This window comes from Lepus europaeus, chromosome 2, assembly GCF_033115175.1.
Source record: "Lepus europaeus isolate LE1 chromosome 2, mLepTim1.pri, whole genome shotgun sequence".
In the NCBI taxonomy this organism is placed as follows: domain Eukaryota; kingdom Metazoa; phylum Chordata; class Mammalia; order Lagomorpha; family Leporidae; genus Lepus; species Lepus europaeus.
The window spans coordinates 139,040,244-139,065,635 of NC_084828.1; the positions used below are offsets into that span (position 1 = coordinate 139,040,244).

At 43.6% G+C, this 25,392-nt stretch overlaps 1 protein-coding gene across 1 annotated transcript in view; it reads left to right on the forward strand.

Moving 5' to 3' along the window:
* The first annotated feature begins 237 nt into the window (after positions 1-237).
* Positions 238-25,392, forward strand: part of PCOLCE2 (procollagen C-endopeptidase enhancer 2) — an 83,046-nt gene continuing 57,891 nt past the window's right edge. Inside the window, exons 1-2 of the mRNA XM_062178731.1 lie at positions 238-347; positions 1,258-1,366. Coding sequence (XP_062034715.1) covers positions 265-347; positions 1,258-1,366 — 192 coding nt within the window. The 5' untranslated portion in view covers positions 238-264. The remainder of the gene's footprint in view (positions 348-1,257; positions 1,367-25,392) is intronic.

Genomic DNA, 25,392 nt, shown 5'->3' on the forward strand with positions numbered 1-25,392 from the left:
CTCGGAGCCGCCCCTGCTGCGGCCGAGAACAAACGGGATATTCAGCCGCGGCCTGTGGCTGCCAGAGCCGCTCCTCAGGGGAAATGAGGCGTCGAGTCAGCCTGCGCAGGCATCGCCTTTAAAAGCGCCCCCGCCAGCCGGCCGCGCACACGGCTCCCCGGGCTCCCCGCCGCGGCGTGAGTGCGAGTGCGAGCGCGCGTGGATGCCGGTGTGAGCGCCGGCGCGCGCGCCGGTGGGGTGGAGCCCGGAGCGTCTACACCGGCCATGAGTCGCGCGAGCGCCTGGGCCCCGCTCTGCCTGCTGCTGGCCGCCGTCGCCCCGCTCTCCCGGCAGCAGCCCCCGGAGAGGTAACGCGACCCCCGCGCGTGCTGTCTTCCTCCGTCCCCCGCCGCTCCTCGTGCGCTCCTGGGCGGCCCTGCGCTCACCCCGGGGGCGCACGTGTCCGCGCCCCCGCGTGGGCTCCGCCTGGGACCCCGCACCCCCAGGCGGGGCTGCCTCGTGCGCCCACGGCGCGGCCTCCGTGTCGCCAAGCCACCACGTGGCGGGCTTCACCTCGCCGCCTCTCCTCAGAAGGTAACGGGGGCGGGGGGCCGGGGCCCCAGGAGCGCCTGCTGTTTACCGCGGCTCCTTTCCCCAGCGAGGCTTTGCCCGGAGCCTAGGGGAGAACCGGGGAGCGCCCCGGGAGCCGCTCGGGAGAGTTAATTAACTCCTCCTCAGCCTCCGCCGGCCTCAGGACCCGAGCTGTGGGAACCCCCCAGCCCCAGCCCAGCTTTGGCTTCTCCGGTTACACCTCCGTCGACTGCGGACTCCCCTTTCCAGGGCCAAGATGCTCAGAAACGGGGACGGCAGTGGAGCAGCTCCCCAAATCGCAGAACTCAAAACTTTCTGTATTGGACAAGTTGCTTGCGTCTTTAAGACCAACGCGCCCCCCTCAGCGTGGCTCTCACCTCCTCTCCTCCCCCTCCCCCTCAGTGAATTTGATCCATTTTCTGTTTTTCTTGCAAAACTTTGCCCCTTCCTGCGGGACTCGGTGGTGTGTCTGTGGTCTTATCAGGGCGGAGACAGACGGCAGCTGATCTGAATGCTTTATCAGGCGCTAATTGAGTCATTCTAAGAGCTAGCAAGCCTTCAGATGTTCGATCTGGGGCAGGCGTTTTTCCAACCGTGTTACCTTTTCTCCGTTTACCCTGCTGCACGTTGCTGAAGCTGAGGCCAGGGTTCCAGTGAAGTGTGCCCGTCTCGCTTGTGTTTCTCCAGACCTGTTTTCACATGTGGCGGCATTCTTACGGGAGAGTCTGGATTTATTGGCAGCGAAGGCTTTCCTGGAGTGTACCCTCCAAATAGCAAATGCACTTGGAAAATCACAGTAAGTAAAAGGTATTCTCCTGGAAGTGGGTATTGGAAACGGTGGAAGGCGGCCCGCCTTTCCCCCCTGGGGCAGGATTTAAGTTGGCGGCAAATGCCCGAAATCGTGAAACGTTGGCTTGACCTCAACTATTTGGGAGATTTTTGACTAACAGTGTCCTGCATTAGCGTTTAGAAAGGGCACGAGATAATGCTTGAAGAAAAACATTGTGAAAGCAGATGTGCTTCTGGAAGCCCAGCCTTGAGTCGGCTGAGTTTGATGGATTCATGCTGAAGGCTGTTCTCAGGCAAAGGCCTGTTAGGGCGACCTTTGAAAGTGATTTGTTGCTCATGCCTTGCATAAATTCCCAGTGGGAAAGAGAAGATCAAAGGAGGTGCTTAATACCCATTAGGAAAAGGAGAAGAAAAGAAACAACCTGCTTAAAGTCCCCTGGTTGAAACCCACCACGAGGGAACTCGAAGAATAGAGTAGTAATATGGAGGGGAGGGGGGCTAAATAGCAAGCAAGGGTAAATAAAGTAGGCATGCTGGCTAGAAGTGGCTTAGCTCCACTGAGTCAAGATAAGAAGCCGGGTTGAGAGTTTTCTAAAAAACAAAAAACAAACAAACAAAAAAACGGAAGTCTGAGTGTAAGTCCTCTAAATTGAGTCATTGTCCCTGTCCGCATAGCAGTGACTGTCAGCTTCTTCGTGGTTTATTTTTCTGTTGCTGCTGAGAAGCTGTGTGGCGTCACATCGCTTCACTGAGAGCTTCTGTCAGTTTCTGCAATTTATGGATTATGATTGTTAAAAAGCAGCTACCTGTGACTGCAAACCAGCACCAGGTGTGTCAGGCGCTTGCTGTGCCAAGTTGTTGACAAGCGTGAGCTCCCTGGATCCACCAAACCTCTCTGTGACGTGGTGATGATTATTACTATAGCCAACCAGGTGGGGAAGCGGAGGCCTGAAGCTGATGGAAATTGATCCAACAGCTGGTAAGCCCAACTTGATGTACAGTAAAACTTACTTTGCAGTAAAGCAAGGATACTTGGCAGGTAGACACAAGTGATCCCCTGCTGTAGCCTAAGACTTGGCTCTTACATCTGTGTTGATGTCTTCCTCTAAAATGCCAATCATCGGATGAGCTCATACAGATTTCATATGCTGTAGCACATGAAGCCATGAGAGAAGCCATAGAATGTTAGCATATGTGTGAAATAAGGCTCTATGACAGCTTGGTTTCCATGTTATTGTGTTTTAATTTTACTAAATGCACGTTCAAAATGACCCAAGGAAGTTACTAGCTGAGAGGTACCATGTGCCAACCAAGCAGAAATTCACGGAACAGTGTTGGTTTGCATCACACTTTGACTGCAGGGGGAGGTATGGTGATGATTTTCCTTGATAAAGCAGGGTTTTTCTCTGGATGGGCCTGATGGTCTCATTTGTACCTTTTTGGGCAGGGGGGAGTATAATAGATACTCTGTTGGCTGTAGAGATTCTCTTCCACTTAGGGTGGGTTATGTCCTGATAAATCCATTGTGCGTGAAAAATATAAATCAAAACTCCAGTGTGTTCACCTCACCTACCGACCATCCTAGGTTGGCACCACTGTGGAGGTGTGGCTCACTGGGAGCTGCCACTGCCCGGCATTGCAAATCGTTAGCCTGGTTTGAAGTATGATTCCTACTGAATGTGTGCTGCTTGCATCTCACTGTAAAGTCAAAAAATCGTGACGTGGAACCAATGTAAGTCAGGGACTGTCTGTTACAGAAAGGGAGAGCCGGTGAGCTCACCTCCCTGGATTCAGATTCTCCTCCCAGCGCTCATAGATGCTGTGACAGGGGCTACCACTGATCTGAACCCCGGGAACTTGTTCCATCGACGACGAAGTATGAGGCTTCTTAGGCAGTTTCAGCATAGTTTATTGAAGTGAAGGGGCAGAAACTCCTACCCCTGATGGAGCAGGCAGGCATTGCAGAAGAGACTGAGAGCCCAGTCTGTTCAGACCGGGGTTTTTATGGACAGGAGTGTGTATCCTGGTTTCTTCTCCCCCTGCCACCTCTCTGACATACTACTGGGTGGTGGGCTTCCTGGGTGTGGCATCCTCCCATGTAGTCCCTTTGATGAAGAGCAAATGAAATTCCCCTGAGCTGCCCCCAGGGAGAGGGCTGAAGCCAACCTGACAAGGTTATAAAACAAGATCAATTACTTCAGGAATGGAATTCCCCGAAACAAACCCCCTGGATGATCCTGGCCATCAAGGTTTTTATCTATCGCCTTCAGTCCAGTGGTCAGAACCTTGTCCAGCCAGTGAATTGCTTTTGAAAAAGGATAGTTGAGGATGCCTAGGGCTAAGGCAGACAGACCAGAGGCTGGCTCCTGCTGTCAGGGCTTGTTTCCTCATTCCATTGGGCGTAAATTCATTTTCCTTAAAGCTTCTCATTTTCTTCAGCCCCTTAGGCACGTAGGCTGGTATCTGCCTAGCTGCCTTAACACCAGGAAGAAGACACAATAAGGTGGGGTATGTCAAGTTCTTCAACTCAGTGTCTGAGTTAGGGGCTGCGGGGAGAAGATTGATTGAACTAATCAAGGAGGCTGTTGTGCCTGAAGCACAGTGAACAAGGAGGGTCGGGAGAGGAGAAGCCCGAGAAAAGGAGAGCAGGACTGTGGGCCAGGGTGATGGCTGTGACTTTTGACTAGGAAGCCTTGAGAGGATCTTTGGCAGAGGGTGCAGTCCTCTGGTCCTAGATCATTGTGGCTGCTGGGTGGAAGATGAGCTGTGAGGAAGAATGGGAGTAGGCCAGTTGGGGAAGGTCTCACGATATCCAGCAAAGAGCGTGGTAGAGTGGACAAGGTTGGGAACAAAGATGATGAAATGGGGACTCTTCTTCCTCGAGTGTTTTCTCAATAGTTCTGCCTGTAGTTAGGGTGTAGGGTATCAGCTGAGAGGCTGTAGGCACCCCTGTTCCAGATCAAGTCTCATCCAAGGCAATGTCTGAGGCTTTCCCAAAGCTGGTTTGACCCAGTCCATTTTCTTGCTCTTGCAGTCAGTAAACTAAGAATATAATCTTTACTGGGTGATTGAGTATCACTTCTATTAAAACATTGGAGACCTCTTGAGATGGGAGAGTCTCAGAGTGGCCCTCAAGCATCATTTTCTGTAACTGCAAAGAAAAACTGTTTAAGTTCACTTGCTTCCCATTCTGTTCTTCCAAACTGAAGATGTGCCCCAGCTCAGTGGCCTTCGTCTCCAAACGCCTTTCCTTGTGTCTTCTCAGCGGAAGAATGAGGAAAGTCTGATTTTTGTATCTGTGGGTTTTTTTTAAAGATTTATTTATTTGAAAGTCAGAGTTACACAGAGAGAGGAGAGGCACAGAGAGAGAGGTCTTCCATCCAATGGTTCACTCCCTAGTTGGCTGCAATGGCCGGAGCTGCGCCAATCTGAAGCCAGGAGCCAGGAGCTTCTTCTGGTTCTCCCATGCGGGTACAGGGGCCCAAGGACTTGGGCCATCTTCTACTGCTTTCCCAGGCCATAGCAGAGAGCTGGATCAGAAGTGGAACAGATGATCTTGAACCAGCCCCCATATGGAATGCCAGCACTTTAGGCCAGGGCTTTAACCTGCTACGCCACAGTGCTGGCCCCTGTATCTGTATGTTTTAATAAAGGTGAGTGCCAGTGGTTATAGCCAAACTCTTAACTCATCACACTGGATCTTTTGGTGTGGAAGTAAATAGCTTGCCAATTGGAAACTCAGACTTAGGTTTACAAAACATACTTTAACATTATTACAGGAATTTCTTGGAAAGCTTCTCTGTCCAACACTATCTATTTTGGCTATTTAAATTTAAACTAATAAGCTAAAAATTGAGTTCATCCATCCTACTAGGCATGTTTCAAGTGTTCAGTAACCATTTGTGGGTAATAGTTGCCATCTTGGGCAGTAAATAATATGAATATTTCTGACATCAAAAAGTTCCCCAGGATAGTGCTGTTCTAGGGAACTTTTGAAGTTACTTTGACTCATGTGAAGATACGTTGAGGATGAAGGTATGTTGCGGATGAAGGTATTCTGAGCTCCTCAGTTATACCTCTGCTTTGCAGGTGGGGAAGCTGTGACTGGAAATCAAGTTTTGTGACAGCTTTATCTTCTGGCCACGGGACGTCAAATAGACTTAGATTTTACTAATTAATTTTTCTGAGCATGTTCTCAAAAACGTGTGGCTAGAGATTCAGTCTGAGATAGAAGGCTAAGTCGTGATGGGGTTGAGGCTTCATTTCCTATAGGAGTTGATGAAGGGACTCCAAGCTGTGGGACATCTACATAAGATCCCCCAACCCTCATGTAAGGGGAGGAGAGCGCACATTGAGCGACTTGACAGCTAAGCCATGTATAATCCTTTGGAAAATGGGGTCTGCTCTTCTGAGCAGGATTGGGGTGAGGCAGAAGTCACCCTCATTAACTTAAGAATGAGAACCAGTAACTCCGCCTGTATGAAGCCCTGCAGCAGAAAGTGGAACTTCAGTTGTTGCTGTACCACCATCCTGCTCCTGGTAGAGCGGCCTTCTTGCAAGGATCGTGTGCAGTAGACAGGAGTGATCACCAGATCTTTGTGATACAGTTCACTGCTCCGCAGCAAGATGCTGAGAAGAACGCGCCAGGCACGGTGCTGGGTACTGGAGACACAGATGACTGCAGATGACGTGTACTGGGGCTGTGTTATGGTCCTGGGGCTCTGCGTGGGAAGTGAGATAAAGCCATGAGGCACCGTGCATTCTTGGCTACACGGTCACCCCTGGCAGTTGACTCACTTCACAAGTGAGGAAGCGGAGTCTAAAGCACCTTGTCTTCCCTGATAGTCTAGTGAATGGTATGAAAAGACCCACACTGCATTTTCTGACTCGTGGTACGTTGACAGTCTTACATACTGACTTATCAAGTAACCCCTCACCAACATTCACTGAGCACCTACTATGTGCAGTAGGCAGTCAGCTGGGCAGAAAAAGGGCACCGTTTCTGTCCTCAGCGAGTAGTTTGGACAGGAGAACCTGGAATGGTTATCTGTAACTTATGATCCTGACTGTAAGTAGTTTTTAAGTGTTGGTAATTTTGAATAAGGCTTGTTTACCATTTTAAAAGTTATGGAAGGTCCTAGATTATTTCAGATGAAAATAACTACTGCCTTTTGTACAGAGTAAAAATGTAGTGGCTCATTTTATATCTGTGCTACTCTGACTTGAGAAGTTATTCCCGTGTCTTTTGGAAACCTTTGCTTGACCTAAGAGTGCTGTTTTGCTTGTGCCTTGATATTCTCCCCAAACACCAAATAGACGGTTACAGAAAGGCATTCCAGTCACTTTGTGACTTTTGTATGTTAAAGTCATCGTACTGCATCCATCCTCCAGAAGCCTGATTAAATTCAAATGGCATTCCCATTTAGTGCAGAGAACTAATAGATCAAAAGTGTGATCGGGATTTATGTCTCCCCGATAACGCTTATATGACTTCATGAGAAGAAAGTCCATGGTGGTAGGCATGGGGTTGTATGAAAATTGAGACATGTGTGACATATGTAAGACATCTATAAGATCAGTGCTAGGTATATAATGTGCAAAAACAGTGAATTTAGGCAGGAACTCAACATTTAAGTTACTTGATTATGCCTAAGGGTATAGCAAGGAGTTCTAAAATTACTGTAACTATTATTTGCCTGGTATAACCAAGCAGAACAGATATAAGAATGGAATTTTGACCTTAAACACACCTTTCCTGGCTTTAAACTATACATAGAATAAGAATTATATAGAGACTTAAGTTTCAATCTGCCATGGTTTTTAAAAAAATTTTTGTATACATTTGTTCTAGGCCCAGTTATGACAGCTGCCTGAATAGTAATTTTTTTCTGAATAGTAATTTAACACAATGCTTGAATTAATATTATTTACAACTAAGGACAGTAAAACTGAGTACAATTAGCAGAGAATGTCTGCAAATCCACATTTTAGAACCATATGAGTGGGATAAAAGCACTACAGATGGATTTTTTTGGCTTGTTTTTAACTAAGAAAGTATAATTCAGAAGTGTTATGATTCTAGTGACACATAAACTGTTCTAGTCAGCTTTCAGTTGATAAGATAGTGGAAGGATTAAAAAATTTTCTTGTCACCTTAAATCCTTGTGGGAAGCAGAACAAATATACAATCCAAATAAATAACCAAGTAGGTGACATTCCTCATCCCAATGCCACCACCCTTTGGAGCCTCATTCCAGCTTTTCTAAATTTGTTTAGTTTTCTGCTTGCTTTTGAGGGCTTCTGTTACTTGTCTTTTATTGCTTTCTCACATAGAAATCCAGTATGTTTTTATTAATTGAAAACCCCATGTTAGATAAATATTGGCACTGCTTGTATTTTTAGTGCTGTGTTCAGGAAGATGCCTTAGAAAGAGTTTAATGAGCAGAGAGGAAAATGAGAACACAAAAATGAAGTCTTCATTGGGTATTTTTTTTTTTTTCTGAAAGGGATTTTCTTTAATATATCTGTGACCAAACAAATCATTCTTTCCTGAAATATCAGTATAGTAGTATAACAAATGATCAGTTTTTTTTAAAAAACAATCTAAATTGAGAAGGTATTTAATGGAAATAAAATGCCTGAGCAGGAGTTTTAAGAATGTGTTATTAAACAGACTAATGAAATTATTTCCACATCCCTTGCCCACTTCTGGAGTTTAACTTATGATATTATGGGCAGATTTGAGCTTTTCTGCAAGCTTATAGATTCCTTAAATTCTATATCATTTAAAAGAGTGGTCTCATTGGCTGATTGCTTTGTGCTGGAGGCTAGAGAAGCGTCTGTTTTAGAGAGCTCCAACTTGAGAGGGTTCCTTTGCTCTCCACCCTGCTCTGCTCAGAGTTAGGGGAGTGTTCTCGTGGATGGTTTCTGTCCCTGTTCCTTGCACAGAGAAATGCTCTTTGTATGGATTATTGTTCCTTGATCCTATGAAAAATGTAATCACCACCCTTAGCTTACATAGTTGCACCTTATAACCTAGCAGCTTTGTCAACAGTGATAGCCATGGTTTGAGATGCCCTTGACTTTCTAACTCTAGGAATTTGGGGGACAAGAAGTGTTTTCTTCAGATACATTATTTGTTAGCTCATGGGAGTCAGTGTAGCAAGACTTTGGCAAACCAAAATATAAACATCCAAAAATAAATGGAACACCCACAGAGGAGGAGGGAGTGGAGTTTAAGCTGGCCAGGACACCAGCTTTGCCGCTAAATATCGCCTCTTTCATCACCTCACCTCAAGACACTCTGAACACTACATATAATAAAACAGTGTTTTCCAAAATGCAAAGTGATGGAGAGACCACTTCATCAGAAATGGGCTGTTAACATGGGCCAGGCTAACAAAAACGAGGTATGGGAAAGCCAGTGGCAATTCTGCTGCTAAGTGCTCTTAGAAATGAATAAGGAGTTGATTGCTATACACAGGCCTTCTAGCATTCCTGGGCTGGCATCAACCTCCTCTGAAGACACTGTCAGTCACTCAAGCGGTGTATGAAGTATCTACTGGAGACCCAATGCTGGATTGGGCACTGAGACTACACTGGTTGGAAAATCACATCCCTGAGTAGGGCCAGCTATCGCTGATCGGGGAGATGTCCCCAGAACGAGTAACGAGGGCATAGCGTGGCAAGGATCATGGAGGGTTGTGTGTGATGTTGCTCAGTCACTAGACAGATGGGCAGTGGGAGAATCGTACCGACGTAGATTTGAGCCCTGTTTGGCCCTTTACTAGGTATTTGATGAAGTTTCTGGAACTTTCTGCAGTTGGTGTCCTGGACATAATGGGCAGACATGCCTTCTTAGGGGTGGTGTGAGGATTGTAGGAGGTAGCAAATGAAAGGCGCTTGGCACAGTGCTTGGCACAAGGCGCTTAATAAATGGCAGTGGTGGTGTTTTGTTTTTTTTAATCTCTGTTCCAGGGCTGTAATAAGAAAGAAAGGTGTAGTGTTTGTGTAGAACTGTCTACAAGCCAACTTGTTTCCAGCTCGATGGTGATTCCCCTGGGGCATGGCGAGTTCCCATTGGAAATACTCACTCCTGCTCACTGTGCCCTTTCTTCATTGAAAACATGATCTTTCATCAGGCTTAATCCACAGAAGCACTTCCAAACCCTCCCTTCAACCAGATCCCTCGCACCCCAGCACCAACCAACAGTGCCTCTTGGCTTTGAAAGTAGGGAGTTTATGGAGCAGAGAAAGGATTTTCAGTTAAAAGTTACAAATAGTTTTTTGTCTTTAGGGATAGAGATTTTAATTCACCTTTGGGCTCTCAAATCACCAGTATGGGCCTCTTAAGTTATATAAATTAAGTAAGGAATGTATTCATTTATTCCTAATAGGCACACCATGATATAGTAGTTAGGATTATACTTTCTTTTTTTCTTTTTTATGAAGGTTTTTATTTAATGAATACAAATTTCATATGTACAGCTTTTAGGAATATAGTGGTTCTTCCCCACATTCCCTCACCCCCACCCCACTCCCATCCCACCTCCGATTCCCTCTCCCATTCCATTTTTCATTAAGATTCATTTTTAACTGACTTTATATACAGAAGACCAACTCTATACTAAGATTTCAACAGTTTGCACCCACACAGACACACAAAGTATAAAGTACAGTTTGAAGACAAGTTTTACCGTTAATTCTCATAGTATACCTTTTTAAGGACAGAGGTCCCACATGGGGAGTAAGTGCACAGTGACTCCTGTTGTTGATTTAACAATTAACACTCTTATTTTTGACATCAGTGACCACCCAAGGCTCTTGTCATGAACTGCTAAGGCTATGGAAGCCTTTTGAGTCCACAAACTCCATCAGTATTTAGACAGAGCCATTTGCAAAGTGGAAGTTCTCCTCCCTTCAGAGAAGAGGACAGGATTATACTTTCTAAGAGTGTAGATTCTGGAGCCAGGCTGCCTACATTGAAGTACCAGCTCCCCTGTGGTGGTGGTGTCTGCAGAGACCACCTCCAATAACCGCACTTCTGGGAGCCTCCGGCACTGACTCTGGGCTGGCCTGGTGAAGTCAATAGAGTGGGCAGAAGTAATACTGTGTGACTGCAGCTAAGGAATAAGAAGTCTTGTGGCTTCTGCCTTTGTATTTTAAAATGCTCACACTGGGGGAAGATGGCTGCCATGGCAGGACCACCGTGCTGGGAGGAAGCCCAAGCTAGCCTCATGGAGAGGCTTCATGGAGACCATCTCCAGAAGTCCTGGTCTTCCCAGCCAAGATGCCACATATGTGAGTACAGTCATCTTGGAAGGCCAGCACGGGTTAGCCTGCAGAGACTTCAAGGTGCAGCTGCTAACTGACAGCAGTCATATGAGAGAATTCAAGCAAGAACCATCCACCTGAGCCAGAGAACCCACAGAGCAATAAGAAGTAAGAAAGCCACTGAGTTTTGGGATGGTTTGTTGTGCAGTAGCAGATTACCAAAACTGTTACTTACTGGCTGTATTACCTTGGGTATTACCTCTCTCTGCTTCAGTTTGTTCATCTGTAAAATGGGAATATTATTATTCCTTGCCTCACTGGGTTGCTTTGGAAGTTATTACATGTATGTCATTAAAACAGTGCCTAGAACATGGCAAACTACTGGAAAAACAATGTTCATGAAATATTTGTTGAATACTTAATGTATCAGGCTCTCTATTTTGAGAATTTTTTTCATCATTTTTCTTTTCATCTATTTCAGAGATATAATTCTTTTTTAAAATTATTTTTAGAAAGCTTTTATTTAATATAAATATCATAGGTACAACTTTCAGAATATAGAAGTTCTTTCCCCCATACCTGCTCTCCACCCCCAAACCATCCCACCTCCTATTCCCTCTCCCATCTCATTCTTCATTGATTCATTTTTAATTATATATAGAAGATCAACTCTATACTAAGTAAAGATTTCAACAGTTTGCACACACAGAGACACACAAAGTATACAGTACTGTTTCAAGACTAGTTTTATCGTTAATCCTCATAGTACAACACATTAAGGACAGAGGTCCTACGTGTGGAGCAAGTGTGCAGTGACATGTTGATTTAACAACTGACACTCTTATTTCACTCTTATTTATGACGTCAGTGATCACCCGAGGCTCTTATCATGAGCTGCAAGGTTATGGGAGCCTTTAGAGTCCACAAACTCCGTCAGTATTTAGACAGGGCCATATGCAAAATGGAAGTTCTCTCCTCCCTTCAGGGAAAAGTAAATCTTTCTTGATGGCCCCTTTTTTCCACTGGGATCTCACTCACAGAGATCCTTAATGTGGATCATTTTTTGCCATACTGTCTTGGCTTTCCATGCCGGAAGTGCTCAGAGATACAATTCTAAGAAGATAAGCACACTTCCCTTCTCTCAATCCTCCTTCCTTCTTTTTTTTTTTCCTTTAATTTTTGCAGTAACAAATTTTCAGTTTACTTTATAATCATAGGCTTGGTGTACCACTAACTATAATGTTCAACAAATAAAAAGTAGGAAGACCATTGTTTCACTGTAATAAAGACAAGGGCTATAAACAGTAATCAAATCGTATCACTTTCATTCTTATACTTTAAAAAAATTTATTTGAAAGAGTTGCACAGAGAAGGAGAGGGAGGGAGGGAGGTCTTCCTTTCACTGGTTCACTCTGCAATTGGCTGCAGCAGTCAGAGCTATCCCAATCTGAAGCCAGGATCTTCCTCTGAATCTCCCATGTGGGTGAAGGGGCTAAAGGACTTGGACCATAAGCAGAGTTGGATTGGAAGTGGAGCAGCTGGGACTCGAACCAGTGCCCATATAAGATGCCAGCACTGCAGGCAGTGGCTTTACCTGCTATGCCACAGTGCCGACCCCCAATCCTATACTTCTTTTGTATTCTGTATTAACTACCACATCAGAGAAAACTAATGACATTTGTCTTTTTGTATTGGCTTATTTCCTAAGCATAATGGTCTCCATTTGCATCCATTTTATTATAAAAGATGGGAGTTAATTATTTTTTATGGCGGAGTAGTAGTCCATTGTGTATGTATACCACATTTTCTTTTTATCTGTTTATCAGTTCATGGACGTATGGGTTGATTCTATATCTTAGCTACTGTGAACGGAGCTGCTGTAAACATGGGGGTACAAATAACTTTCATATGCTGATTTCATTTCATTTGGGTAAATTCCCAGGAGTAGGATTGCTGGGTCATATCATAGATCTATTTTCAGATTTCTGAGAAATCTCCATACTGTCTTTTATAATGGTTATGCAAGTTAACATTCCAACCTACAGTATATTAAGATACTTTTTTCTCCACGTCCTCATCAACATTTATTTTTTTGATTTTTGGATGATAGCCATTCTAAATGGGATGAGATGAAATCTCATTGTAGTTTTTATTTGCAAATCCCTGATGGCTAGTGATCCTGAGCATTTTTTTCATGTGTTTGTTGGCCATTTGTATTTTATCCTTGGTAAAATGCCTGTTCATGTTCCTGGCCCATTTCTTGACTGGATTGTTCGTTTTGCTGTTAAATTTCTTGAGTTCCTTATATATTCTGTATATTAATCTTTATCACATGCATAGTTTGCAAATATTTTCTCCCATTCTCGTGGTTGTCTTTCCACTTTGATGATGATTTCTTTGTTGAGCAGAAGCTTCTTGGCTTGATGTAATCCCATTTGTTTATTTTTTGCTTTGATTGTGCTTCTGGGGTCTTATCCAAGAAGTCTTTGCTTATGCCAATGTCTTGCAGAGTGTCTCTGATGTTTTCCTCTAGTAATTTGATGGTATCATTTCATAGATTGAGATTCTTGGTTCATTGTGAGTTGAATTTTGAATAGGGTGTAAGGAAGAGGTTTAGTTTGATACTTCTGCATGCGGAGATCCAATTTTCCCAAAACTATTTATGGAAGAGATTGTCCTTTCTCCAGAATGGATTTTAGCTCACTTGTCAAAGGTTAGCTGGTTATAGATGCATGGATTAATTTTTGGGGTTACTATTATGTTTCACATGTCCTTGGGCCCTGCACTTGCATGGGAGACCAGGAAGAAACTCCTGGCTCCTGGCTTTGGATCAGCACAGCTCCAGCCATTGTGGCCACTTGGAGAGTGAACCAACAGAAGGAAGACCTTTCTCTCTCTCTCTCTCTCTCTCTCTCTCTCTCTCTCTCTCTCTCACTGTCTGTAAACTCTACCTGTCAAATAAATAAATGAAAAAACTATTCTAGTCCCGGTCGGGGCACCAGATTCTGTCCTGGTTGCCCCTCTTCCAGTCCAGCTCTCTGCTGTGGCTTGGGAGTGCAGTGGAGGATGGCCCAAGTCCTTGGGCCCTGCACCTGCATGGGAGACCAGGAGGAAGCACCTGGCTCCTGGTTTTGGATCAGCGCGGTGCGCCAGCCGCAGCGGCCATTGGAGGGTGAACCAACGGTAAAGGAAGACCTTTCTCCCTGTCTGTCTGTCTCTCTCTCTCTCTCTCTCTCTCACTGTCCACTCTGCCTGTCAAAAAGAAAAAAATCTAAAAATTTATACCAGGGCACTTAATTTTTCTGTGGTTATTGTGAATGGGACTCCTCTCAAAAGTTCTATGTCAGGGACTGATGCTATGTCACGGTGAGTAAAGCTGCTGCCTCCAATGCTGGCATCCCATATGGGCTCCAGTTCAAGTTCCAACTGCTCCACTTCTGATCTGGGCACCTGCACCCTTCTGGGAGACTTGGAGGAAGCTGCTGGCTTCAGATCAGCCCAGCTCTGGCCATTGTGGCCATTTGGGGAGTGAACAAGAGGATGGCAAGTCTCTTTCTCTGCCTCTGCCTCTCTGTAATTCTGCCTTTCAAATTAATAAATAAACCTTTAAAAAGTTCTTTGTCAGACATGGCATTGTTTGTGTATACAAATGCTATTTTTTTGTGTTGATTTTATAACCTACAACTTTGTCAAACTCTCTGAGTTCCAGTAGTCTCTTAGTGGAATCTTTTGGTTTCCCTATATATAACATCATGTCATTTACAAATAGGGATAATTTTAGTTCCTCCTTTCCAATTTGCATCCATTTGATTTCTTTTTCTTTTTCTTTTTTTAAAGATTTTATTTATTTTACAGGTGGAATTACAAACAGTGAGAGGGAGAGACAGAGAGAAAGGTCTTCATCTACTGGTTCACTCCCCAGCTGGCCACAACAAAGCTGAACTGATCCAAAGCCAGGAGCTAGGAGCTTCTTCCAGGTCTCCCACGTGGATGCAGTGGCCCAAGCAGTTGGGCCATCTTCTGCTTTCCCAGGCCACAGCAGAGAGCTGAATCAGAGGGGAGCAGCCGAGACTAGAACCGGCACCTATGTGGGATGCCGGTGCTGCAGGCGGACGATAAACCTACTGCGCCACAGCACCTGCCCCTGATTTCTTTTTCTTATCTAATGGCTCTGCCCAAAACTTCCAGAGCTATACTGAATAGCAGTGATCAAAGTGGATATCCTTATCTGGTTCCAGATCTTAGTGGAAATGCTTCCAGCTTTTCCCCATTCACTCAGATGCTGGCTGTGGGATTTTTGCATAAATGTTCATCAGGGATATTGGTCTATTGTTCTCTTTCTCATATGTTTTTCTGGTTTTGGAATTAAGGTGACGCTGGCCTCATAAAAGGGGTTTGGGAGGATTTCCTCCCTTTCTGTTGTTCCTGAGTAGTTTGAGAATAATTATGATTAGTTCTTCTTTAAAAGTCTGGTAGAATTCAGCAGTGAAGCCTTTAGTCCTGGGCTTTTCTCTGTAGGGAGGGTCTTTATTAGTGATTCACCCTCCGTTTTGGTTATTGATCTATTTTGGTTGTCTCTGTCTTCATGCCTCAGTTTTGGTATTTTTTATGTGTCCAGAAATCTTTCCATTTCTTCTAGATTTTCCAATTTGTTGGCTATAGCTGTTTGTAGTAATTCCTGATAATTCTTTCAGTGGCGTTAGTTGTAACGTCTCCTTTTTCATCTCTGATTTTATTAATTTGGGTCTTCACCTCCTGCCCCTTTTTTAGTTAGTTGGGCCAATGGTGTATCAATTTTTTAGTTTTTACTTTTCAAAAAAACCAGCTGTTCATTTCAATGATTTTTAAAATTTGTTTTGTTTATTTCTTCTCTAGTGTTTCTTTCCTCCTAATTTTGAGTTTGATTCTCAATGTCTTGAGATGCATTGTTAGATAATTTATTTGATATCTTTGTAATTTCTTGATGTAGGCACTAATTGTGGTAACCTTTCCTCTTTTAACACTGCTTTTGCTGTATCCCATAAGTTTTGATGTGTTGTGTTGTCACCTTCATTTGTTTCAAGGAATTTTCAGTTTCCCTTTTGATTGCTTTTATGACCCACTGTTCGTGCAGGAGCATGTTGCTCAGTCTCCATGTGTTTGTATATTTTCTAGAGTTTCTTATGTTGTTAATTTCCAGTTTCATTCTATTGTGGTCAGAAAAGGTACATGGTATGATTTTATGGTTTGAATTTGCTGAGACTTGTTTTATGGCCTAGCATATGGTTTATGCTAGAGAATGTTCCATTTCTTGATGAAAAGAATGCATTCTGGGGCTGTGGGATGAGATTTTTCTGTAGCCATCAATTAGACCCGTTTGATTGATAGTGTGGATTAGCTCTGTTGCTTTTTTGTTGATTTTTGCCTTGTTGATCTGTCCATTGATGAAAGTGGAGTGTTGAAGTCTATCATTATTGTATTGGAGCTTATGTTTCCCTTTAGATCCATTAGCATTTTTTTTTTTTTTTACAGGCAGAGTGGACAGTGAGAGAGAGAGACAGAGAGAAAGGTCTTCCTTTACCGTTGGTTCACCCTCCAATGGCTGCTGCGGCCGGCGCACCGCACTGATTCGAAGCCAGGAGCCAGGTGCTTCCTCCTGGTCTCCCATGCGGGTGCAGGGCCCAAGGACTTGGGCCATCCTCCACTGCCTTCCCGGGCCACAGCAGAGAGCTGGACTAGAAGAGGGGCAACCGGGACAGAATCTGGCACTAGAACCCGATGTGCTGGCGCTGCAGGCAGAGCATTAGCCTATTGAGCTGCAGCGTCGGCCTCCACTGTATTTTTTATTTGACACATTGAATTCTTCATTTCTAATATTTCAGTTTGATTCTTTATTATTTGTTTCTGTTTCCTGGGATAAAATGTCATTCATAGTTTTCTTTAACTCCTGTAATTGCTTCTCTGGGTTTTTGAGTAACTTTACAATCAATCATTCTTTCAAGTTCCTTTTCAGGCATTTCATCAATCTCCTCATCTTTACAATCTAATATTGAAGTATTTTGTGCCTTTTGGGGAGTCCTATTATCTTCTTGGCTCATGTTTCTTGTATTTTTATACTTATTTTTATGCATCTGGAGAAGCGCTTGTTAATATCTTCTCTGAAGTCTCTGTTCTTGGAGATGTGCCTCTAGGCATAGTGGAATGCCTGCAGCTTCAGCAGGTATCCAGAGGTGTGCTGGGTGGGGCAAGGGAGCTCTGGCCAGCGCTTGTGGGAGGGGCAGAAGTCCAGGGTGACACCCAGGTTGCATGTGGTAGATTTCCTCTGTCGTCAGTGTGGGAGAGGGGATTATTACCCTGCCTGGCATGATTACTACCTCTATCTTTCTCTGTGCCAAGGTGAACCAGCTGCCTCAAGTGAGCTCTCTGCATGCAGCCGCTACTCTCTCAGGCCATGAACTACATGAATCTGTGCTCCATAGTGTGAGCTGGAGCCTTTTTCGATGTTGGTTCCCAGCTCGCAGGGAATATTGAGCTTCTAGACTCAGACTCAAAACTCCGCCTAAAGACCTGGCCACACCCCCCTGCCTTTATTGGTTTCTGGGTCTGTCACACAGTCAGGATTCCTATAGTCACAGGAAGCAGGGGATCTACTGTATCCTGTAAGACTGTCCAGGGAGAGAGCTGCCCTGGCCCTGGTGCCAGCTGCCTGCCTGACAAAGTGCACCAGTGCTACAACTTGGCAAGCTGAATCCAGCACTTTGGTGGATGAAGGGGAGGAGAGCAACGTGCCGAGTGGGCACCCTGCTTCCTGCCAACTCTCCAGCAGGGACTCAAAGTCAGAGGGACTGCAGGTTTCCACCAGACGATGCAACAGCCTCTCCTCGCCTTGTTGGGAAAATGGGGCTCTTCCCCCACTGGTCACCAGGCACCTTGGTTGGGGGAGGAGGAGGGAAGCCATGTGGGCATCCTGCCCTCTGCCAACTCTTCTGCTTGGACTTAGTGGGGTCCATGAGTCTCTTCCCCAGACAGGATCACCAGTGGAGCATGCGCTTCTGCAGACTCCTCTTACCTTGGTCTGGAAAATGGCTACCTCACCCACCACAGGCTCCTGGAGTTGCTGGTCATGTCCTGCAAGTTGCTGTGTGTTGCTCCACAGAGTTTGTCTGTCTGTCTGTCTGTCTCTCTCCAAAAGATTTATTTATTGGGGCAGGTGCTGTGGTGCAGCTGATAATACCACTGCCTACAGTGCCAGCGTTCTGTATGGAGTGCCGATTCAAGACCTGGCGCTTCACTTCGGATCCAGCTCTCTGCTGTGGCCTGGGAAAGCAGCGGAAGGTGGCCCAAGTGCTTGAGCCACTGCACTCACATGGGAGACCTGGAAGAAGCTCCTGACTTTGGATCAGCTCAGCTCCAGCTGTTGCGGCCACTTGGGGAGTGAAGCAGCAGATGGAAGATCTTTCTCTATCTTTGCTTTGCCTCTTTGTAATTCTTCTTTTAAATAAGTAAATCTTTTTTTTAAGATTTATTCACTTATTTTTTGGAAAAATCTTTCATCTGCTTGTTCACTCCCCAAGTGGCCATAATAGCTGGAGCTGGGTCAGTCTGAAGTCAGGAGCCAGGAGCTTCTTCCAGGTCTCCCATGTGGGTGCAGAGGCTCAAGCGCTTGGGCCACCTTCTGCTGCTTTCCCAGGTACATTAGCAGGGAGCTGGGTTAGAAGTGGAGCAGCTAGAATCTGCACTGGCACTGCAGGCTGTGGCTTAATTCACTGTGCCTTAAACCACTGTGCCACCACACCAGCACTGAGTCTCTCTTCTTTCTGCACACTTTTCATTGAAAACTTTTCTCCAACTATCTCTTTAAGAACATAGATCTCTTGTTTCTCTAATATCCTCCTGTGATCAAAATCAGCATGTCTTTCCCCTATTGAGACATCTTGGAACCCTATATCCAGGAATTTCTTAGAGAAGGCTCCTGCATTAAAACAGGTAGCGGTAGAATGGCAGAAAGTACTAGAAGCCAGTAGAGCAAGGTGATGTAGTAGAGGAGGTGACATCTGATTTGAAAACTGCGTGCTACCAAGGGCCTCCCCACTGATAGGCTGCGGAGAAACTGTGAGGGCCCCACTGCTCTGGGTGCAGAAGGTTGGTATGTGGTGGTAACACCTCTCCAAGGACTGTGTCCGTGATAAGCAGAGCCTAGGATATCTTCTGGATGGCTATGAATGGAAGAGCCTTGCTTGTGGATTATTACATTTACCTCCTGAGGTGAGGATGGAGGGTTGGGTTTGCTTTTTTGCTTATTTGTGTTTGGTTTGTTTGATTTTTGAGAGATGTCAGGGATGTGGAGAGGGGAGAAGCTGAAGGGTCTGTTTTTGTGAGTAACGTTGCATGGGTAGAAGCTACTTTCATCACCCCCTTTAACAACCCCCAGCACCTGTACAGTGGGGGAATCTGAGGGACACCAGGAAGTAGCCCCTGAACCCGATTCCTCTTCATGGGCCTGTTCAGGGGGACCTGCATCAATAGGGGTGTTTTGCTTACACAGTCATCGGTTGAAGGACACTTGGATTCTTTCTACCTTTCAGCTATTTTGAGTGTTTTGAATAATGCTGCTGTGAACATTGGAGCTTTTGATTCCTTTGGGTGTAGGAGTGGAACTGCTGAGTCATATTAGACTTCTATATTTAGCTCTTTGAGGAAACACCAAACTGTTTTCCAGAGGTAGGAACAAAAAGACATGGTGAACAGAGTCACTAGGAAGCCAGACAGCTTTTTGGACTTCTGTAGATGTCTCCGGCAGGTGTTCCAAAGCAGATGGCGTTTGGGAACAATGCTGGCACAGTGAAGCTGTTGGAAATTAGAGGAATTATTTTTTTTAAGGATTTATTTATTTATTTAAAAGGCAGCTATAGAGAGGCAGAGAGAGGTCTTCCATCTGCTGGTTCACTCCCCCAAATGGCTGCAATGGCTGGAGCTGTGCCAATCCGAAACCAGGAGCTCTTCCAGATCTCCTACAGAGGTGCAGGGACCCAAGGACTTGGGCCATCTTCTACTGCTTTCCCAGGCCATAGCAGGGAGCTGGATCAGAAGTGAAGCAGCCAAGATTCGAACCAGCATCCATATGGGATGCCGGCACTGCAGGCGGCAGCTTTACCTGCTACACCACAGCACGGCCCTAGGCATTGTTCTTTAGTGATTGCAACTAAACTTGTTAGTATTTGGGGGAAATCTATCTATATATATATATAAAATATAATTTATATATAAAATATCTGCAAAAAATTATATATCTGCAAAAAAATTTTTAAAAACAGAATCATCAGGACCCAGACAGCTACTCTGAGATGCCCAATATACTTATTTTCATTCTTATATTATAATTTTAATGAGCTTGTTATTTCCCATAAATCATATATGTATATTCTTATCCATTGCATTTAATGCTTTATAAATATTATTTAATAATATATAATAAATATTTTTTTTCTTTTATTTAATGAATATAAATTTCCAAAGTATAGCCCATGGGTTACAATGGCTTCCCCCCTCCCATAACTTCCCTCCCGCCCGCAATCCTCCCCCTTCCCGCTCCCTTTCCCCTTCCATTCATGTAAAGATTCATTTTCAATTCTCTTTGTATACAGAAGATCAGTTTAGTATATATTAGGTAAAGATTTCAACATTTTGCCCATATAGCAACACAAAGTGAAAAAACTACCATTGGATTACTAATTATAGCATTAAATAGCAATGTACAGCACATTAAAGACAGAGATCCTACATAATTTTTTTTTCAAATTAATTAATTTTCTATGCCATTTCCATTTTAACACCAGGTTGTTTTTTTTTTTCATTTCCAATTCTCTTTATATACAGAAGATCAATTCAGTATATAATTAGTAAAGACCTCATCAGTTTGTGCCCACACAGAAACGCAAAGTTATAAAAATACTGTTTCAGTAATAGTTATAGCATCACTTCGCTTTAGACGACACATTAGGGACAGATCCCACATGGGGTGTAAGTACACAGTGACTCCTGTTGCTGATTTAACAATTTGACACTCCTGTTCATGGCGTCAGTAATCTCCCTAGGCTCTAGTCATGAGTTGCCAGGGCTATGGAAGCCTTTAGAGTTCGCTGACTTCGATCTTATTCCGATAGGGTCATAGTCAAAGTGGAAGTTCTCTCCTCCCTTCGGAGAAGGGTACCTCCTTCTTTGATGGCCCCGTTCTTTCCACTGGGATCTCACTCACAGAGATCATTCATTTAGGTCTTTTTTTTTTTTTTTCCATGATATCTTGGCTTTCCATGCCTGCTATACTCTCATGGGCTCTTCAGCCAGATCTGAATGCCTTGAGGGCTGATTCTGAGGCCGGAGTGTTGTTTAGGACATCTGCCATCCTATGAGTCTGCTGTGTATCCCACTTCCCATGTTGGATCTTTCTCTCCCTTTTTGATTCTATCAGTTAGTATTAGCAGATACTTGTCTTGTTTGTGTGATCTCTTTGACTCTTAGACCTATCAGAACTATCAATTGTGAGCTGAAATTGATCACTTGGACTAGTGCGATGGCATTGGTACATGCCATCTTGATGGGATTGTGTTGGAATCCCCTGGCACATTTCTAACTCCACCATTTGCGGCCAGTCCGATTGAGCATGTTCCAAATTGTTCGTCTCCTCCCTCTCTTTTTCCACTCTTAGATTTAACAGGGATCACTTTTCAGTTAAAATTTAAACACCTAAGAATAATTGTGTGTTAATTACTGAGTTCAACCAATAGTACTAGAACAACAACAACAACAACAAATACTAAAAAGGATAAAGTATTACATTGTACATCTAAAGTCAGGACAGGAGCTGATCAGTTCATTGTTGCTTATAGTGTCCATTTCACTTAACAGGTTTCCCCTTTGGCGCTCAGTTGTCACCGATCAGGGAAAACAAATGATATTTTTCTCTTTGGGACTGGCTTAATTCACTCAGCATGATGTTTTCCAGATTGCTCCATCTTGTTGCAAATGACTGGGTTTCGTTGTTTCTTACTGCTGTATAGTATTCTATGGAGTACATGTCCCATAATTTCTTTATCCAGTCTACTGTTGATGGGCATTTGGGTTGGTTCCAGGTCTTAGCTATTGTGAATTGAGCTGCAATAAACATTAATGTGCTTAATAATATATAATAAATATTTTTATAATTATAAATGTGTATAAATATATTTAATAAAAATATTTCTAAAATAACAAAACTGTTTCTTAAAACAGAAATAAATCATAGAATTATTGGGTCAGAAAGGAGTTATCAGAAAGTTTTCCCAACTATTTCTCTATCCACTAGTGCAGACTAGACATCTACTTCTTTTGTGGTTCCATAGCATCCAGGGAGTATCTTGTTGTAGCACTCATCACACTGTGTTTTAATCATCTGTTTGCTAACCTGTCCCCCTTACTAAACTGTAGATTTCTTGAGGACAAGAACTTTGTTTTGGGTGACTCTTCTAGTGGCTAATATGGTGCTTGACAATAGTAGTTGAGTGAAACAAACTATGAATGAATAGGTCACCTACATCATCCATCTGCTTCCAAGCAGAACAGCACAGAAGGTATGTCATAGTCTGTTTGTGAGATTTTTATTTTTAGTTACTTATTTTCATTTTATTTTAAAAGCAGAGAGACAGAGATATTCCATGTGCTGGTTCACTCCCCAAATGCCCACAACGGCCAGGACTGGGGAAGGCTGAAGCTGGGAACCTGGAACTCCATCCAGGTCTCCCACGTAATGAATTATCATCTGCTGCCTCCCAGGGTGCACATTAGCAAGAAGCTGGATCAGAAGTGGAGGAACAGCGCTTACAGCAGGACCTCTGAAATGGGATACAGGCATTCCAAGTGGTATCCTAACCATGTGCCAAAGCCCACAGCTAGCATCTATCTAAATTTTAGGTATTTTGTTCTGTTTAGGCCTTAATTAGGAAGAAGTGCTTCTTTGAAGGATGGGGTGGATTCTTAACATTGCATGAGGATGAATTAACAATAAATGTTATCATGTTGATGATGATACTTGGCTCTGGCTAAATTTTGGTTTTCACACTTGGCTAAGATAGGTAGCCAGTGGTACTAGAGTAAATGTATGAGGGACACACATAGTATCTCTTTGTTGTAGAGCCATGGAAAAAAAGCAAGATTTTTTTTTCCACTTAAGGGGTATTCGATGAGCTATGATGAAGACAGAAAATGGAGTACCCATTATTTATTCAACAAGGAAGGGTGTTGGTATGTGAATCAATGAAAGTATTCCATTAGATTTATGTGACAAATGCTTTTTTTAAAGATTTATTTATTTCAAAGAGAGAGATCCTCCATTTGTTGGTTCACTCCTCAGATGGCCTTAACAATCAGGCTGGGACAAGCAAAAACTGGCACCCAGGTACTCTACCTGGACCTCCCATGTGAACTGGGCCATTCTGTGCTGCTTTTCTAGGCACATTAGCAGGGAGTTGGATTGGCAGTGAAGCAACTGGGACTTGAACTGGTGCTCCAATACAGAGTGCTGGCATTGCAGCCAACAACTTAACCCACTGTGCCACAACCCTGATTCATATATTAGAAAAAACTGGATCCTGTCCATGCCCTGCCCTCAAGGCTTAAATTTACATGGGAAGTGCTTTCAACACTTTCACGTCTGAGTCTCCTTTTTGCTTCAGTTTTCTTTTTTTATGTTTATTTTTAATTAGTTTTTTAGCAAATGCAATGTGGTAGGTAGGCACAATTCTAAGAAAATAATAATATTCCTTTCTTCCCTCAGCCTCCTCCCTCATACTCTCCTTCCTTCTCCCTCTGTTTTTCTTTTTTGAGATAACATTTTAAATTCTTTTAAAAAATTTATTTGAGAGGTAGAGGTATAGACAGAGAGAGGGAGAGACAGAGAGAAAGGTCTTCCATCTGCTGGTTCACTCCACAGATGTCTACAATGGCTGGAGCTGGGCTGATCCAAAGCCACGAGCCAGGAGCTTTCTCCAGGTCTCCGACGTGGGTGCAGGGGCCCAAGCACCTGGGCCGTCTTCTGCTTTCCTAGGCCATAGCAGAGCTGGATTGGAAGAGGTGCAGCTGGGACTAGAATTGGTGCCCATGTGAGAATGCGGGCATTGCAGGTGGTGGCCCTACCTGCTATGCCGCAGTGCCGACCCCCATAACATTCTTAATCATTGGTTTCACAATGGTATGAAACAACATTTTACAAAACTATATTTGCTGCAGTACTGATACAGCCATTTGTTTTATGTTTGTGTTTAAATGTTAGCTCCCACATAAAAGGGAGAACATGGAGTATTTGTCTTTCTGGGTCCAGCTTATTTCACTCAGCATGATGTCCTCCAGTTGTGTCCATTTTGCTGCAAATGGTAGAATTTCATTCTTTTTTTAATAGCTGAATAATATTCCGTTGTGTATCATCTACATTTTCTTTAATCATTCACCTGATGATGGCCATCTGGGTTGATTCCAAATTTAGGCTGTTGTGAACAGTGCTGCTATAAATGTGATACAGGTATTTCTGTTGTTATATTCAACTCTTTTGGCTATATACCCAGTAGTGGGATTGCTGGAACATATGACAAGTCTATTTCTAGTTTTTTAACTAATCTCCACATTTTTCCAAGTGGCTGCAATAATTTACACTCCCACCAATAGTGTATAACTGTTCCCCTTGGTCCATGTTCTTGCCAGCATTTGTTACTGTCTCTGTTTTGGATTTTAGCCATCCTGACAGGGGTGAGGTGATATCTCATTGTGGTTTTAATTTGCATTTCCTTGATGGCTAGTGATGTTGAGCATTTTGTCATATTTATTGGCCATTTGTATTTCTTATTTTGAGAACTGTCTGTTGAAGTCCATCAGCCATTTCTCGGTTGGTTGTTTTGTTGTTGTTTTTAAGTTGCTGATATATTCGGGATGAGGGATATTAATCCTCTGTCAGATGGTTTGCAAATTTTTTTTCCCAATCTGTTGGATGTCTCCTCAGTCTATTGAGCACTTCCATTGCTGTGATGAGCTGAGTTTGATGTAGTGCCATGTGTTTAGTTTTGCTTTTGTTGCCTGTGCTCTAGGTGTCTTAACCAAGAAGTTGTAACCTACACCAATGTCTTGGAGTGTTTCCCCTACGTTTTCTTCCAGCAACTTTATTGCCATATGAAATTTAGGATTGCTTTTTCTAATTCTGTGAAGAATGCCATTGGTATTTTGATAGGGTTTACACTGAACCTGACAGCTGTTTGGAGTAGTATAGAGATTTTAATGACACTGATTCTTCAATCCATGAGCAAGGAATATCCTTCCACTTTTTTGTGTTTTTGATGATTTTTTCATCCATGTTTGATAATTTTCACTGTAGGGATTTTTCACTTGTCTGGTTAAATTTATTCCCAAATATTTGATTGTTTTGTTGTATATGGCTATTGTGAATGGGATTTCTTTCTGTGAGTTGATCATTAGCATACAGAGAGCTACTGTTTTTTGTATTTTTATTTTGTAACCTGCAACTTTACTAAATTGGTTTATCAATTCTTTATTTTTTTAAGTCTTATTTATTTACTTGAAAGGCAGAGTTACAGAGGGAGACTTATTTTATCCACTGGTTTACTTCTGAAATGGCCACAACAGCTGGAGCTGAGCCACTCTGAAGCCAGGAGCTTCTTCTGGTCTCGATGCAGGTGCAGGGACCCAAGTACTTGGTCCATCTTCTACTGCTTTCCCAGGCCATCAGAGGGAGCTGGATTGGAA